Raw genomic sequence first — 18,020 nt, forward strand, 5'->3', positions numbered from 1 at the left:
GTGGTTTCCGGAGGTGTCCGCCCGGCCCGGAGGTGCCGCCGGTCGGCCGTGGTTCCCGGAGGTGTCGCCCGGCCCGGAGGTGTCGCCGGTCGGCCGTGGTTCCCGGAGGTGTCGCCCGGCCCGGAGGTGCCGCCCGACCCGGAGGTGCCCCCGGCCCGGAGGTGCCGCCCGGCCCGGAGGTACCGTCGGTGCTTATACCTTATTGTCCCGGCATTTCGTTTGTTTCCTTCTTAATTAATGCTAATTATCGTTGTTTGACATTCGCCATACGGCTATCGTGATAATATTTTATCGTACAATAGGACTTTTCGATCGTTCGCTCTCTGCGACTATGTCTCGATTGAACGCGCATTTCGGCGCTCGCGCTCGCATACGGCCGTGCGTAGGACCGTGCGTCGCCGACCGCCTGGCCGGCCGGTTGGGTACTATAAGAGATACGTCGCGCTCGGCGCGTCGAACGAGTCGAGCGAGTCCGGACGAGTCGTAAACGTACTTTCTCGAGTCTCTCGCCACTCCGGCGTGTTTCGACCGCTCTCCGTACCGTCGCCGACCGCTTGGCCGGTCGGTTGGGTACTATAAGAGGGTAGGAGAGAATTAATATTGTACGTGTCGCGCTCTCGACGTTGACAAACGAAGAATCGCCCGAACGGGTCGAGAACGGATTTTGTCGAGTCGCGACTCTGACACGGAGAGAACATTTATATAAAATGTTTGATTTGGAAACCACGAATATATAAAATAATATACGATCGTCGCAGAACGCGCCGCCGCCAAGTCTTCTCATGCTTGGAGGTTGCGTGTCTCGCGAGAAACGTACGTTCGACTCTCGCGTCGTCTCGTATTCCTCTTCGCCGGGGATTACGGTGCGGCTCTTCTCGTTCGTCGCCGAACGCGCGCAAAATTAACGCACACTTATTTATTACGAGCACAGCATTGCCACGAGTCGGTGTCGCAAGACCGAATGGCTCTTATGTGGCGCGCACGCCTCTAGTGTGTTGGCCGCGCGGTTCCCTCTCGTTTCGTACGCAGCAGCGGAATCGTCGCGCTTACCGAGCATCTACTCCACGGATACGAGTTTGCGGGAAGAGTTGCTTCTTCCCGCTCGCTTTGTACGCCGTAGCGAAATCTTATTGCTGGTCGTGTGCGGTTAAACGCGTACGAACCAGACAGAACAGTCCTCGACGTCTAAGCATCGCCATCGTCGATCTAGCGTCAGGGTGAATCGCGCGGTCTCTCGAGACCGCGCATCATAACATTGGGAGAATAAGAACACGAGTATTTTGATCTTGTGGATTTTTGAACGGAGAGGAGGAGGAAGAAGAGGAGAGGCGGCGGCGTCGGGGGTTTACTCTCGCCTCCGTCGTTCTCTCGTACGCTTTACATAATAGCGTTAAACACAGCAGAGTGTCGCCGACCGGCTGAGCAAGACCGGCGGCAAATAAAATGGCACATACGAGCGTGTCGCGCGCGCGTCGGTGTTTCGGCATCGAACGCGCGCGCGCGCGAAAAAGAGCTAGCGACGAGTCTTCGGGCTCGCTCGCAAGTTACTCCCTTGCGAGTAACCGAACACGAAGCTCCCTGGTTGATCCTGCCAGTAGTCATATGCTTGTCTCAAAGATTATAAATGTAATTTATTTAATTACATTTTTATTTTTTAAATAATACATATATACGTTCCAAAAAATATAAGCCATATTATTATATATGTACGTGTGTGTGGGTGTATAACTATCATTTAATACACATTCACGTTAAATCACATCATTTAATCATATTTAATAACTATATCACTAACATATATAATTAATACTTATAATAAATCATTTTTAAAGTAATTTTTTTTAAATTCTAGTTATCACTTTATCAGAATTATGAAAAAAAATTGATACAATTGTTAGAAAACTTAAATGTGCATAACTTTTTAATATATAGGCATTAATAAAATAAACATAGTGATTGTTAATTTTTTATGCTACAGCTACGCATAAAAGTACTAAAATACTTAGAACTTTAAATTACTTTAATATTCAACTGTATATATTATTATAACTTTTCTCGTTTTATACTATATTTAAAAAATAATATTTAATAATTACTTTATTGCACTTACAACTATGCATATGTATTTAATACTGTAACCATTTAAATAATAAAATATATATATAATTACTGTGTATGAAATTAATACATTCAAAATAAAAAAAGTTCATATGCAAAAATAAACTCTATAAAATCTATAAATAAACGTAATAATAATAAACTGTGCAATAAACGTAATAATAAACGTTCAAATATTTTATTTATTATATATTAAAATTATTCTATTTAATAACCTGTCCTTTTCTTGTTTAGATCTCCTCATTTTCGCATCTCTTCTTTTGTTCTTCCTTTTTCCTAAAAAGAAATATGTGATTGTTATACATAGGTGCAATAAGTCAATTCTGCAATAAATATTCTATACAAAAATAACAATAAGTTCTTAAATGTTGTATTTAATTTAAAAAACTAATACACGCAATAATGAACAGATAGTGCATGTGTTCACCCTCTTTAAAATCAGTTTCTTATAAAAATAAAAAGTTTGAGATAAGATGATAAAATAGTTAAATTGAGGTATATTATATATAACTTACAAATCTCGGTCAAATCTCTGCTTGGCTAAAATTAGCCATCTTGCAATTATATCCTCAACTTCCTTATTTGTTAAATTGGTTCTTGAAGTTCGCGCAGCATCTAACAACAAGTTTAAACAGATATGTGTGGTTATAGATTATATAAAAATTTAAAGCGACTTAATTTTATATATATATATATGTATATATGTATATATACTATTCAAAATTATTTTATATTCCTATGATTACATATTATTGAATAATGATATTAGAGTTTTAATAGCATCATCCAATATAACCATGCATAGAATGCTATATATAAAGTGTCAAAAATATGTCAATAAAAACATTTCTGTGATTAAATATTTATATACTTACTTATGATACATATAGTAATGCGAAGATTTTTAAAGGCATTTTTCAATTTTGCACCAGCCCAACTATATTCCATTGCTAATTTATTTGTTAAAATATGTTTCATCATGTACGAAATCACATCATGATGATCCTTACCTCCTAAAAAGCTCAATTGTCTTGTCTAAAAATATAAAATAATTTAATTAATATTAGTTTATGATCTAAAAATATCAAAATAATAAACATTTGTTTTTCTCTTATAAAAAAAGTTAACATTACTTTTCTTTTAACTTCTTTAAAATTATTTAACATTATATAAATAAATAAATATGTCCAAAATATTGCTTTTTATAAGACATTTCAATAAAATGTTTCTAATCGTAAGTATAAAATGATAATATTTTGTATATACCATTTCTGCAGCAACACATTTGTTTTTTAATTGATTATCAATTCTCTGTAATTGTTCTACGGTATCTGCTGGCAAATCGAAATCATAATGTTAATTTTTTTTTAAATCCGTTTCCTCATTTTTTCTTATGTGATTATCCAACTTTATTAAACGTTCATCAATTGTTGTAAGATTTAACAATACTGCATTTAGTTTCCTGATAATTAAATTATGAAAATCTGCAAAAATAATTGACACATATTATTGTATATCTACTCATTGTCAGATTATATAAATATTACGAATTATATACCATTTTAAATATGTTTACAGTGATATAAATAAAAAAAGTTAAAACTTTAATAATATATATATATATATAGGTAAGCTTTTACAAAAATTTAAAATTAATAACAAATATATTTTTACCTACATCAATCTCAGCATTACAAGTATCGGATGTAGATATTGTATCTGAATTTTGTGGAACAAGGTCATCTTTATTTGCTGTTCGATGTTCTTGTGAACTTATAGATTTACTATATGTAACTGCAGACTTTTTAGACTGAATATTAATTATTTTTTCATTACTTATTTGTATCGGAGGCTTAGTTATTTTCTTATAATTTTTTATCAGTGGTTTTTTTATTTCATAAGTCATTTTGCTTTTATTTAAATCGTTTGATATATTAGAAGCTTCATCTAAATCATTGCTTGTGTCAGTTCTATCTGAATTATCAGAAGAACTTGAAATTTTTTTTACTCGATTCATTTTCTTATCACCTTGTATTAATGGTGTCTTTATTTCACAGATTTTGCTCTTATTTATTGTTAAAGCTTTTGGTGTATTAGGAAAATTATCTAACTCTAAATCATTGCGAGTTTTTAATTTATTGATGCTTGTGTCGCTTGTATCAGAATTATCAGGAGATGAACCTGTATTTTTTTTTGCTCGTTGATATCTCGATTTTTTGAGGTTATTTCCATCATCACCATCTATATCGGATATTTGTTCAGCTAATTTAAGTTTGTCTATAGCTTTATCATATATATCTAAAACGTATAAAATTTTTGAATATTAAAAATTAGATTTTTGTTTTTATATATTTTATAATCAAATATCACTTAAAATTTAAATTTTAATATATACTTTTAATACATATATATTATAATTTTAATTTATATAATTTTTGATAAAAAAATAAAATACATTTTTTATATTACTAACCGCTGCTACCAAAAATACGGATTATTTTATATAATTGCCAATCATCAGAAGGAAATATTCTTTTCATAATTGCTTTATTTATCTTAATTTGACTTGTATATGATGGCCATTTACATTCCTTATTATTTTCAGTTAACCATTCAGAAGGAACAATTTGTAAACCATCTTCGAACTCCACAATATTATACGCCATAATAACTGTAAATAAAAATTGATCAGCATTGAAATTATAAATAATCTATGATGTAAATAATATGATAAAAATGTGACGATAATAATAATAATAATAATAATAATAATAATATTTGCAATTTATATTAGAGTATTATAATTACGTTTAATTATTTAATTACAAATGCAAATTAATATTAAACATGTATTATTCAGTTGTGTGTAACATCGGAAATATAATATAATTTTTTTTATAAGGCATTTTCAACATTTTTGCTCTAATTTTATCAAACTCCCATGTCTGAAGATGAGAATATTCAGACATGATACCAATATTTAAAGTTAATGACGAAATAGGCTGTGTATATAAATCTTCCACTAACACAAGTACTTTGCCAATAGCATACATTTTATTGTCATTAGATTTAATGAAATTTAAAATTGACATTATTTGTCCATTTTCAAAAGAAATGCAATTATTTTTTGGATCATCACAGTTAATATAATATTGATTATTGCAAAAAATTTTATATTGTTGTACAGAAATGAAATCTTTCGTAATAGGACCATCACAATGAGAGCGTGTAAAACATTTTTCCATATCGTATGAATTTGAATATATTTTGAATGTTTCATTATTATGTATTGTCTCAATTTCTGCAAATCTTCTTGTTAATTGCTGTAATGGTTGGTTAGTTTTACGAATTAATTTCTTTAACGTAGACATATAATTCTCAAATTTAAATGCACTAAATTTATCCAGAGCACCAAATTGTTTTACGTCTGCAGCAAGATGTAATAAATTATGAATATTATGTGAAATATATTTAGAACCGTAGATAACTTGAAATGATTTTACAAAATGTTTTAATAAATTTTCTGCATATTCTATAATAGAAGTTTGATATGTTAAAGTAGGATGTGCAAGAATTGTGATTGCTACATGTAATGTTAGAAAATTTAAATATACATTTTCTTGTAGTATTCCTTTCAATATAATAGGACCTGTATATAATAAAAATTGCCGATATTCTGTGGCTTTCCAATGTTTGATATACTTTAATGATCTTGGTTTTCGAGCAAAATCAGAAGGAATATAATTGCGTAACTTTATTAGTTTCTTAGAAATTTGTTCTTTGTCTGAATTTGATAATCTTATCTTAAGTGGTTCTGAAAGCCATAACATAATAAGTTTACGCATAACACCCAAACATACCAGGTGCATATAATCTAGTGGCACATTTGTAACTAAGCCTAGATTTGGTATATTTTTTAAAATTGTGTCACCAGTTTGATAATCAAGATTATAAGATCCAGTAAAAAATTCTTTATCATTACGTAACATCATATTATATGTGTATGGAAAACATATATGTCCTTCTATATTATCACCTTCAATAATGCATTTAGTGCAACTATTATATCCAGTGTGTCCTTTTACATTTAAAATAAATGATTTAGCAGGAGCGTCACAAATTATTGCTTTAATTTCGACTTTTATGATCTGTCCCTCATAATCAATCCCATTATTTATAAAAGCAATAGCATCACCTACAAACATTTTTAAAAACTCATTTGCATTTTTTGGTTTTCCTTCACCATAATATAAGGCAATGACATATACATTGTTTATAATATTATCTGCACATAATATTGGCCATAAACTCTTTGTGGAAGACTTATATATACAGGGTTTGTCCGGAAAGTAATGCGTCGCATTTTTTTAAAAAAGAATTTATTGATCGCATAGGTAAAACAACTTAAAATTGTTCGAAGTATGACCCTTCTGCGTCAATACATTTTTGCCAACGCGATTTCCATGCGTCATAAGATTTCTGGAACTCCTTGACTGGGATGCTGTTCAGGGAGGCCGTCGAAGTAGCTTGTACGTTGTCAACCGACTCGAGCTGTTGTCCTTTGAGCTCCCTTTTCAGCCGAGGAAATAAAAAAAAGTCCGCCGGGGCCAAACTTTCTTGAGCATTTCAAAAGTTTCCAGCGGCGTCTTGTCCAGCTTCACGCAAAACTTTATCGCATAGCGTTGCTCTATCGTTCTCTCCATCACAAGTTCGACGCGACCACTAAGCAGAGGTTCACAGAATAAGCCGTCCTAACCCTCCAAGCGCATGGAAACAATTGAGCGACCTACCGTTGGAAAGCTAAGGGTACCCCCCTTCCTCCCCAACCGGTCCCATCGCTCTGCGATGTATAGTCGCGTCACAAAAAAATGCGACGCATTACTTTCCGGACAAACTAGGTAAACCATCAATATTTATAAATAATTGAATGTTATCAAGAGCAAAATTCAATCTTTTACGTTCTTCAATAATTTTTAGAAGAGCTTTTTCGAGACCTAAGTGGCAGTAATCTCCGTTTTCAATTTGTATAATTTCAGTTGATTTAGGAGTTTGCAATAATGTACGTGGATCTTTAGGCAAAGTATAATTAGTGTGTGTTTGCAATATCTGTAAAAGGTGACGGAGTGATTTGAGTGATATCTTTTCTTCAATAGCCCATTTACTTATGTCATGTATAAAAGTTTCGTTATCATTTAAACACAGATTTTCATAATTGTTATCGACTATAGCTTGCAGCTTATTTGCATCCGTGTAATTTTGTATCATACAGGCATTATTTTCATTCAAAAAGTTAATATTATTTTCATCATAATATTGATTTAGATTTCTATCTGAGTATACTTTATCAGAATCACATAAAGACGAAGCATTCTCATCAACAACAATTAGTTGATCATTATTATTATTAATTATTGCCATAGAATCCGCAGAATCAGTCTGATGAGTTATCATATTCATATCTGTTACTGTGTTTCTTGCAACTAATCTTCGTTTATGTCTTGCACTATAAAATATTGAGTGTTTTCGTTTGCGACCCATATTTTTCACAAAATATATTTTTTTTCCTAAATATACATATACAATGAAAAAAAGATATCTTGTTACAATAAATATGAAAAAAATATAAGACAAACATAAGATAAAAAATATTGTATATACTAACCTTAATTTTTATGTTGATGTTTTTCACTTTGTTAAATCACTTCTTATTGCTAAGTGATCTTCTGAGATCACTTATTTTGAGTCAAAATGTCCTCTTATGCAAATAAAAAACACGTGCTGGTACACCAACAGACTGCGTATACGCTGCAGAGCGTTTTGGGCAACGTGTACGCGCCTACACGGTCACGCTTGCATTAGGATTAGGTAAGATTAGGTTACATTAAGTAGCGTCCATTAACGGTGACGTGTTGATTCTTTTACTTTTAGAACAAATCAACGTCAAGTCTTGACAAGATGACAACTTAGCAGTCATTCTGCTGAACGCGACTATTTTAAAGAAAAATATTTCAAATAAAAGTTGTTTGATTCAAAGGAGGTCATAAAGTAGATGATGCCCTTTATTTGATGAATATTTTAAGAGATATTTGAAGTGGTGTACGTGTTATTTTAAATTGGACACCCTAATATATATTTAGTTATAGCAGTAATAAATATAAATAAATAAATATAAATTATTTATTAAATATATCATAAATTAAACTTTATTTTTCTAATTTTAATTGTTGATCGTCACAGCACAACATCTTTATGATGTCACTGTGACATTTTCTTGCTATGACAGATTTTTTATCATTATTGTTACATTTCGTGATATACTAGTTATATCAATGTGACATTTTTGATGATATCACTGTAACATCATAAAGATGTTGTGCTGTGACGATTAAATATATATTTTATCGTCACAGCAGAACATCTTTATGATGTCACTGTGACATTTTCTTGCTATGACAGATTTTTTTATCCTTATTGTTACATTTCGTGATATACTAGTTATATCAATGTGACATTTTACAATGATATCACTTCAATTGTGATTAATGATATCACTGTTACCTTCCAATAATCTCACAATGACATCACAGTGACATTACATTTTTTTGTCACCTTGTGACTCTATTGTGAGCTTATTGTGATGTCACTGTGACATTTTTTGCTATGGGGGATATAATTAACTTATAAGATACATAATAACACAAATCGCTAACACAACTAATATGGTCAGTGCTGTTAATGTGGGCAATAAGAAGTTTTAGTAATATATATAAGTTATCATCTAATTGCATTCATTTATCGCTAAATAATTTTAATACAAGCCAACATTTTAATATAAAAATATTAATTTCTCTTTGATTTTAACGTAAAAATAAAAAATTCATGAATACACTAAATACACAAGTAACTATTATTGTGATACTTAAAAAATGATAAAACTTATTGACGTTGTTGCTTTGCCTGTAAAAAATAAAAGTAATAATAAATATGTTGTTATATCGAAAACTAAAATATACAAGTAAAACGTAAAACATACTAGTTCTCTGTCGTAGCGCGTTTTTGAGTGCCTTAACCAAGCTGACACATAGTTCTGAAATTGTTTATCTGTCAAAAATGGAAAGTGTTTTCTAGTCGATCCTACAAATGTAACAAAAAAAAAGTTAATATAGTACCGGTACAATTATTATGCTATTAAAAGCATTAATTTTTTATAATTATATATTTTTACATTTCTATATACGTTTTAAAATGTCCATAATTATTAGTGTGTTCACTTCGAAGTTGCCTTTGCGACCCATCCAAGAACATTTTGTACCCAATTTATTAGTAAATATTTTTTCTAGTCCAGCTTTTATTTGATCGTGGGGAGAAGTGCCTCCTAATAAATAGACAAATGTTTCCTACGAAAAAAATGTAAATACATATATATATATATATATATATATACAATTGTTCGAGCCTTTTCTGGTAAATATTGAGCATCCTTTTTGTCTATTTTAATTTCAATTAAAGTCAGTTAGTCAGAAGGAAAAAGGGTTAAATATATATTTTTTAAAAATAGATATCAGTAGTTTTGGCATATTCAACAATGGTACAATGAAATTATAATGAATGTTATAAAATAATCCTAGTTTAATCAAGCTTGAACAATCAAAATTGCTTTTGAAAGCAATTTCTTTCTAACCATTTACATTATTTTACCAGCTCGAACCTTGAATTTTGTCTCAAATATTCAAAAAACAAGAAATAAGAAATGTAGACTATTTTTACCATTTGTTTTTGTCCTTCCTCATTAGTTTTTAATGCGATGTCGAAATCAAGTAATTTTGTAAATTTCTTGAAAGGTTTGTTCGGAATAAGAGAAAAAGTACTACTACAGCTTGAACCAGATGCTGAGAGCAGTGGAAGCGAATTATTTGTACGCTCTAATTGCTTTAAAAATGCATTTTGTTGTTCCAATAATTTTTTAATCGCAATCGTGTTTTGCAGGATTGAAACAATATTCTGAAATATAAATTTACAAATTATATTACTATAAACAAAAGAACAATAAATATGAATGATTACCTGCTGGAAAATTTTCAAAAATGATATCGGTTGGTATCATATTATTTACTGGATTAACAGCATCTTTAGGATCTAAATAATGGAAATTTTTAGTATCATTATTGTATTTATTTAATATTAAATTAATAAATTAATAGACACTATATATATATTAAGCGGGATTACTTAAAATCGACTTGTATTGTTTAATACCTTATTGTACCAAAAATTATTTGTTTATACCTTCATCAGAAGTTACATGGTCTTCAGAGGCAATATTATTCTTTTTATTTTGACTCACGTTTATTGCTGTTTCATCCATATTTTCGATATCCTTGTCCAAGTTTTGGTTATCATCATTAATCAAATCTAAATGTATAAAAAATTACACTATTAAGCATTACTTTATTTGCAAGTTAAAAAAATAATGTTAAAGATTTATAAAAATAATATATATATTTATTTATTGTTATACCATTTGTCAACTGTTCATTTTCTAAATGCAAATCCATGACAGTCATTAACGGAGATGGTGTCATTCGCGGATTTGAATCGTCATCATTTAAGTTGTTTGCTGTAACTGGTTGGAATGTTTTCTTTTTTCTTTTCCCTCGGCCTAATTGCGAACATGATGTATCTGATGTATCGGTTCGAATTTTTTTATGTACAACATCTATAGCTTCCTTATATGAATCTGTAATTACAAATTATTTTATTAATTGTCTATATATATACATACATTTGTATTACATGATTTATATAAGTCTTTTCCATAACCGTATTCATAAATATTGGGAAGTTATGATTTGATATATTAAATACGAAAAAGTCATTTTTTTAATATAAAACATGTTTAATTAAGATATTATCTTATTATATACTATCAATATTTTTATGACAATACTTACTACTTTGAAATATTAGTTGCACTATGTATTTTTGCCAATTGTCTTTTGGGGGTTCTTTCCGTAATATATATTTCCTAACATTTTTTTCCGGCCATTTACACATTATTTGATCATTTGTAAATGTCATCCATGAGGTTGGTACAACTTCTACAGCGTTTGATTGGCCTTCTATATTGATAAATTCAATCACTGACCAAGTCTGCAAAGCATATAAACCATTTAATTTTCAATTAATAAACATTATTATAATGTTATAATATGATCCCACAAAAAAAGACATCACAGATGTAAAAAAAAAGCGCTAAGTTATATCTTTCGTCAGCAAAAATAGTTCTTTATAATAATAAAAAATATAATCTTCTCAAAAATTATGTTTATAGCCAAAATAATTCTTTGCAAAAATTAATCATTATCAAAAATATTTTCTCAAAAATTATATTTATAAATTATATTTTATTTTTGTTAATAATACTAGAAAAAAATTAAAATATTAGCATCAAAAAGTAGTGAAATCAAAAAATTGCGCTAAATAATTATATTGATAATACGAGAAAAAAGGTTAAAATATTAGCATCAAAAAGTAGTCAAATCAAAAAGTTGCACTAAGTAAGTGACAACATAATATATAATATTTAGATAAATTTCTTATAATGATACAAATGTATAATTATTGCTTTATTTTAAAACGTTTATAATATATACAATAACAAAATAAATTCAGTAAAATATATATATATATATATTTATTCATCTTTATATTTAAATAACATGAATAATTATGTAATTAATTTAAACTGGAATGTATATACATTGTAAAGTTATTATATATTTTTATAAAATATTTAGATAAATAGATATATATAAAAAATAAATTATTTATCTCTAAATAATTATTTAATTCAAATATATTTAAACGTATATTCAAAAAAGGTAATATAAGGCACAAAGAATTAAATTTAGGAAATTAAAAAAATTTAAAGTTAAATAAAAATTTTTAATTTAAATTAAAAAATAAAAGTAAAAATAAAAGTAAAAAAAATGTAATGTACAAAAAATACTTAGCGCTGTTTTTGTATTGTTATTTTAACACATTAGTAAATAAAATAAAATATAAATCAAAGTATAGACTAATTTTTTTACTGCAATACGCTTCAATAGAAATCTATAAACATATTACGTGGCTCGATATTCGAATGACATGTGGCTAGCTGAACATATCGATATACATGTATGAAATATATGTATATAATGTAACATGCAATAATTGTCATATTAAACAGATTCAACGATTGGGCAATGTGAATGGGCTAAGTGAAAATTATAAAAATGAATTTACTATACATTAATATATGCTAAAGACGTATACATATACATATATATGTTATTAATATATGTATACCAGGGTTGGGAAGTAACGAGTTACTTGTAACGAAGTTACAGTTACAGTTACTTTTTTTCGGTAACTATAACTTAACTTCGTTACTTTTTTCCATCTGTAACTGTAACTGTAACTTAGTTACATTTTTTTAGTAACTAGTAACTATTTTAATAGTTACTTTATTAGTTACTTTTTTTGGAAACATGCGCTAAAAGTATTGTTTAAGTATGGTAGCCGTTATATTATTAAATTAAATTTTGATAACAGTAGCATATGGATCTTCATATGATTTAATCTTTTACCTAAAATTTTCATTTTGTGTACATAAAATAATATAACACATAATTAAGATCGACCAATCACAGTCAAATATTTAAAAAAATTCTTAAAGATAATAATTGATCGATTTGCTTGCGACTTTGCGATTACCATTTAGTAACTTACTATAACTATTTTTACTGTTGTATATAAAGATCATTCATACATTGATGTTAATTGCAAAGTCGCAAGCAAATCGATCAATATTACATTCAAGAATTTTTTTAAATACTTGACTGTAATTGTGCATAAAATGTAAGCTCCTTATATTTAAAACAATGTATAATTATTTTTAAAAAGTAACTGAAAAGTAACGACTCGTTACTTTTAGAGTAACTGTAACTGTAACGAGTTATTTTTTAAAATCGATAACTTGTAACTGTAACTAGTTATTTTTTCAATGAAATAACTGTAACTGTAACTAGTTACTTTTACAAAGTAACTTTCCCAACCCTGATGTATACATATATTAATTAATGTATATGGAGCATTTCAAAATGTTTAATTGATTAATCAAAATATAAATGAATAAAAATTTCTTTATTCTAATACATGTTTTAAAGCATTTGCAATGTTTTCCTGATCGCAATCAAAGTTTCGAGATAGATGTTTAAAGCGCATTATATTCATTATGAATTTTTTTATAAAAAGGATTCAAATATAATTTCATGATTCTTTAATTTCGACTTATTTTGACTTCATCATTTCACTCTCCAAAGATAGGATGCGACTTCTGTGTGTGATATATTCTGTATATACACATTTCGTTACTAATCATCATTTTTAAGGACGTTTCGTAGTCAAAGGGCTATAATACAAAAACAGCGCTAAGTATTTTTTGTACATTACATTTTTTTTACTTTTATTTTTACTTTTATTTTTTAATTTAAATTAAAAATTTTTATTTAACTTTAAATTTTTTTAATTTCCTAAATTTAATTCTTTGTGCCTTATATTACCTTTTTTGAATATACGTTTAAATATATTTGAATTAAATAATTATTTAGAGATAAATAATTTATTTTTTATATATATCTATTTATCTAAATATTTTATAAAAATATATAATAACTTTACAATGTATATACATTCCAGTTTAAATTAATTACATAATTATTCATGTTATTTAAATATAAAGATGAATAAATATATATATATATATATTTTACTGAATTTATTTTGTTATTGTATATATTATAAACGTTTTAAAATAAAGCAATAATTATACATTTGTATCATTATAAGAAATTTATCTAAATATTATATATTATGTTGTCACTTACTTAGTGCAACTTTTTGATTTGACTACTTTTTGATGCTAATATTTTAACCTTTTTTCTCGTATTATCAATATAATTATTTAGCGCAATTTTTTGATTTCACTACTTTTTGATGCTAATATTTTAATTTTTTTCTAGTATTATTAACAAAAATAAAATATAATTTATAAATATAATTTTTGAGAAAATATTTTTGATAATGATTAATTTTTGCAAAGAATTATTTTGGCTATAAACATAATTTTTGAGAAGATTATATTTTTTATTATTATAAAGAACTATTTTTGCTGACGAAAGATATAACTTAGCGCTTTTTTTTACATCTGTGATGTCTTTTTTTGTGGGATTTCACATATTTTTGCAAAGATCATTAAACAAAATGCATTAAATAAATGTATATTTTTTTATATTTATAATGAGAGAAGACGAGATAGAGCAAGAGGACCCAAGAGAGAGAGCGGGAGAGAGCAAGAGGGAGCAAGAGGGAGCAAGAGAGAGCGAGAGAAAGCGGGAGAGAGCAAGAGAGAGCGAGAGAGAGCGAGAGAGAGCGATAGAGAGCGATAGAAAGCGGGAGAGAGCGAGGGAGAGCGATAGAGAGCGATAGAAAGCGGGAGAGAGCGAGAGAGAGCGGAAAAAAACGAGAGAGAGCGAAAGAGAACGAGAGAGAGCGGGAGAGAACAAAAGAAGGCGAGAAACAGCGAGAGAAAGCGAGAAAGAGCGAGAAAAACCGAGAAAGAGCAAGAGAAGACGAGAGAAAGCAAGAGAACGCGAGAGAGAGCGGGAGAGAGCGAGAAAACGCGAGAGAGAGCGGGAGAGAGCGAGAGAACGCGAGAGAGAGCGGGAGAGAGCGAGAGAACGCGAGAGAGAGCGGGAGAAAGCGAGAGAACGCGAGCGAAAGCGGGAGAGAGCGAAAGAACGCGAGAGAGAGCGAAAGAAAGCGAGAGAGAGCGAGAGTAAGCGAAAAAAACCGAGAAAGAGCGAGAGAAGACGAGAGAGAGCGAGAGAGAGCGAGAGAAAGCGAGAGGCGATAGAGAGCGAGAAAAAGCGATAGAGAGCGGGAGAAAGCGAGAGAGAGCGAAAGAGAGCGAGAGAGAGCGAGAGAGAACGAGAGAGAGAGCGGGAGAGGACGAGAGAAGGCGAGAAACAGCGAGAGAAAGCGAGAGAGAGCGGGAGAACGCGAGAGAGTGCGGGAGAGAGCGGGAAAGAGCAAGAGAGAGCGAGAGAGAGCGAGAGAGGGCGAGAGAGGGCGAGAGAAAGCGAGAGAACGGGAGAGAACGAGAGAAGGCGAGAAACAGCGTGAGAAAGCGAGAGAGAGCGAAAAAAACCGAGAGAGAGCGAGAGAAGACGAGAGAGAGCGAGAGAACGCGAGAGAGAGCGGCAGAGAGCAAGAGGGAGCGAGAGACAGCGAGAGAGGGCGAGAGAGAGCGAGAGAGAGCGATACAAAGCGGGAGAGAGCGAGAGAAAGCGAAAGAAAGCGAGAGAGAGCGGGAGAGAACGAGAGAGAGCGAGAAACAGCGAGAGAAAGCGAAAAAAAGCCGAGAGAGAGTGAGAGAAGACGAGAGGGAGCGAGAGAGAGCGAGAGAGGCCGAGAGAACGCGAGAGAGAGCGGGAGAGAGCGAGAGAGACCGGAAGAAAGCGAGAGAGCGAGAGAGAACGAGAGAAGGCGAGAAACAGCGAGAGAAAGTGAGAAAGAGCGAAAAAAAACCGAGAGAGAGCGAGAGACGACGAGAGAGAGCGAGAGAACGCGAGAGAGAGTGGGAGAGAGCGAGAGAACGCGAGAGAGAGCGGCAGAGAGCGAGAGAACGCGAGAGAGCGGTAGAGAGCAAGAGAGAGCGAGAGACAGCGAGAGAAAGCGAGAGAGGGCGAGAGAGAGCGAAAAAAGACGTGGGAAAGCAAGAGAGAAAGGGTGAAAGAGGGGGGAGAGAGAGAGGGGAGAGAGAGGGGAGAGAGAGAGAGAGAGAGAGAGAGAGTGAGAGAGAGCAAGAATTTATTTTTTGTTTGGTTGCTTAAAAGGTTAAGCAGCTGAGGAAAATGTCACTATACTAGGATGGGTGACCGCGGATAAGGTAAAGCAGCTTCGGACAGAATCACTTTGTCGGGATGGGTGATCGGGACAAGTACGACGCCGTATCTTAAAAAAAAGTGACACCTTTTCGACCAAAAAATAACTTGAAAAATTCATATCTCCGCAACCAATAGAGCTATCAAGTTCCTTAAGGTCTCATTTTACTCGGAAAAAATCGCGCTTTCGATTGATATGGTCATCTTTTGAAAAATATGTTTCCGTTCATGAAATATTTCAAATTTTTGTTTTCAAGGTTACGAAAATCGTGTTACGTCCGGTAAAGGATACACAGTAGCGTCCTACGGATAATTTTCGCTATTGTTTCGATATTTTCGCTATCTTTTCGATATCTTTCGATATTTTTTTTTGTTTTTTTGTAGATTGTATTTTAATTTGACGAATAAAAGATATAACTTAGCGAGACGCTACCGCGTCTCCTGATATACTCGTACCTACTAAAAAATACCTAAACTATTATTTGCAATTATATTATATTTTATATTATTCTTGCATATGAATCAATGGCATGATGATAAAACCATCGTCGTAAGGAAATTTCACACATTTCCCTTTAATGTCGTGAATATTGACTGTGTACAAATCATATGACAAATGTTGTGTTTGCTGAATATTAAATAATTCTGAGGAACAAGGTGAACTGAAAAATGGTTTTGATTCAATGAATTTTCTTCCCTTTAAAAAGATTTCTGAAGTCTTGATTTCTTTATAAATACTTTCGACACAAAATACACAATTGTTTTTTAACATAACGCAATTATCTTTATCACATGTGCTTAGTTCAAACTTTTCAATGATTACTGTTTTGTAGAATATAAAATCTTGTTTATGAAATTGATCAGTACATTGCTGACGTAAAATTGGATACGTTTTTTCATTATCATTGTTTTGCATATATTCTTGTTCTTTTAACCTATTACAAATTTGTTGTAAAGGATTTCTTGTAGCTTGAATTGTTTTTTTTATCTCAAATAAATAATTTTCATATTTAAAACAACTGAAAGTGTCAAGTGGACCATGTTGCAAGCAATCTATGGGCAAATGTATAAGGCCATGAACATTATGAGTAATATATTCTTTTCCGTAAAGTATTGCATATTTTTGAACAAAGTATTCGAGTAGTTTCAATGAATAATTATTATAAATTCTGTATAATGCAGGACTGCATAAAATTCGAATAGCGCAGGATAAGGCCATGAAATGTGTGTATATATTTTTGTTTGCAATCTTTTTTAAAACAATTGGTCCGGTGTATAATAAAAATTGCCTTAATTCAGTGGCTTTATAGTATTCAATGTCCTCTAAACTTCTTGGCAAGCGTGGAAAATCTTTCGGCACATAATTCTTCAAAAACAATAATTGATTATTAATATCATTTTTATCAGTCTCGGGTAAACGATGATTTTTTTTCCCTCTTATCCAAAACATAATTAATCTTTTAACTACGCCTAGAAATACAAGATGCATGCCATCGAGAGGAACTTGAGATACGAAACCAATATTTAGCTTTTCGAAAGGACTTGTATCTTTATGGAATTCCTCATCTAATTTATTTCTGATACTGAAATCAGTCCGCAATTGTGCATTTGTTTGTAAAAAAGTCATTCTTCCATTAACAAAGGTCCCTTCTTGAATGCATTTTGTGCAGGCATTATAGCCTGTATGACCTTTAATACATAAAATAAATGATTTTGCAGGAGCATCACAAAGAAGTTTACCAACCTTTACTTTTATTATTTTTTTATTTATGTTAAAACCATTTTGTTCTAAATGTTTGAACTCTGTTATAAACTCAGTTAAAAATTGGTCTACATAGGCTGGTTTCTTGTGTCCGTGATATATCCCAGCCGCAAAAGGTTTTTTAATATTTTTTTTAGATTTTTAATAAAAGG

The 18,020-nt window shown here is 31.1% G+C and overlaps 1 protein-coding gene across 1 annotated transcript; it reads right to left on the reverse strand.

The window, feature by feature from the left end:
• Positions 1–2,332: 2,332 nt before the first annotated feature.
• On the reverse strand, positions 2,333–10,700 carry LOC146724614 (uncharacterized). The gene is made up of 6 exons (XM_085479590.1): positions 10,637–10,700; positions 10,405–10,530; positions 3,385–3,449; positions 2,994–3,153; positions 2,634–2,733; positions 2,333–2,394 (listed from the first exon to the last, which is right to left on the reverse strand). The coding sequence occupies exons 1-6, from the start codon at positions 10,698–10,700 to the stop codon at positions 2,349–2,351; spliced, it is 561 nt and encodes a 186-aa protein (XP_085335716.1). The 3' UTR covers positions 2,333–2,348.
• Positions 10,701–18,020: the final 7,320 nt, after the last annotated feature.

This window comes from Nylanderia fulva, unplaced genomic scaffold, assembly GCF_048542155.1.
Source record: "Nylanderia fulva isolate GAGA-0341 unplaced genomic scaffold, ASM4854215v1 Scaffold1234, whole genome shotgun sequence".
Lineage (NCBI taxonomy): Eukaryota > Metazoa > Arthropoda > Insecta > Hymenoptera > Formicidae > Nylanderia > Nylanderia fulva.

Coding starts and splice junctions, on each gene's coding strand:
- LOC146724614 (XM_085479590.1), bottom strand. CDS start 10,700: ATGACACCATCTCCGTTAATGACTGTCATGGATTTGCATTTAGAAAAT. Junction 3,154..3,384: donor AATGTGTTGCTGCAGAAATG/GTATATACAAAA, acceptor TTATATTTTTAG/ACAAGACAATTGAGCTTTTT. Junction 2,395..2,633: donor CAGAGATTTGACCGAGATTT/GTAAGTTATATA, acceptor ATTTCTTTTTAG/GAAAAAGGAAGAACAAAAGA.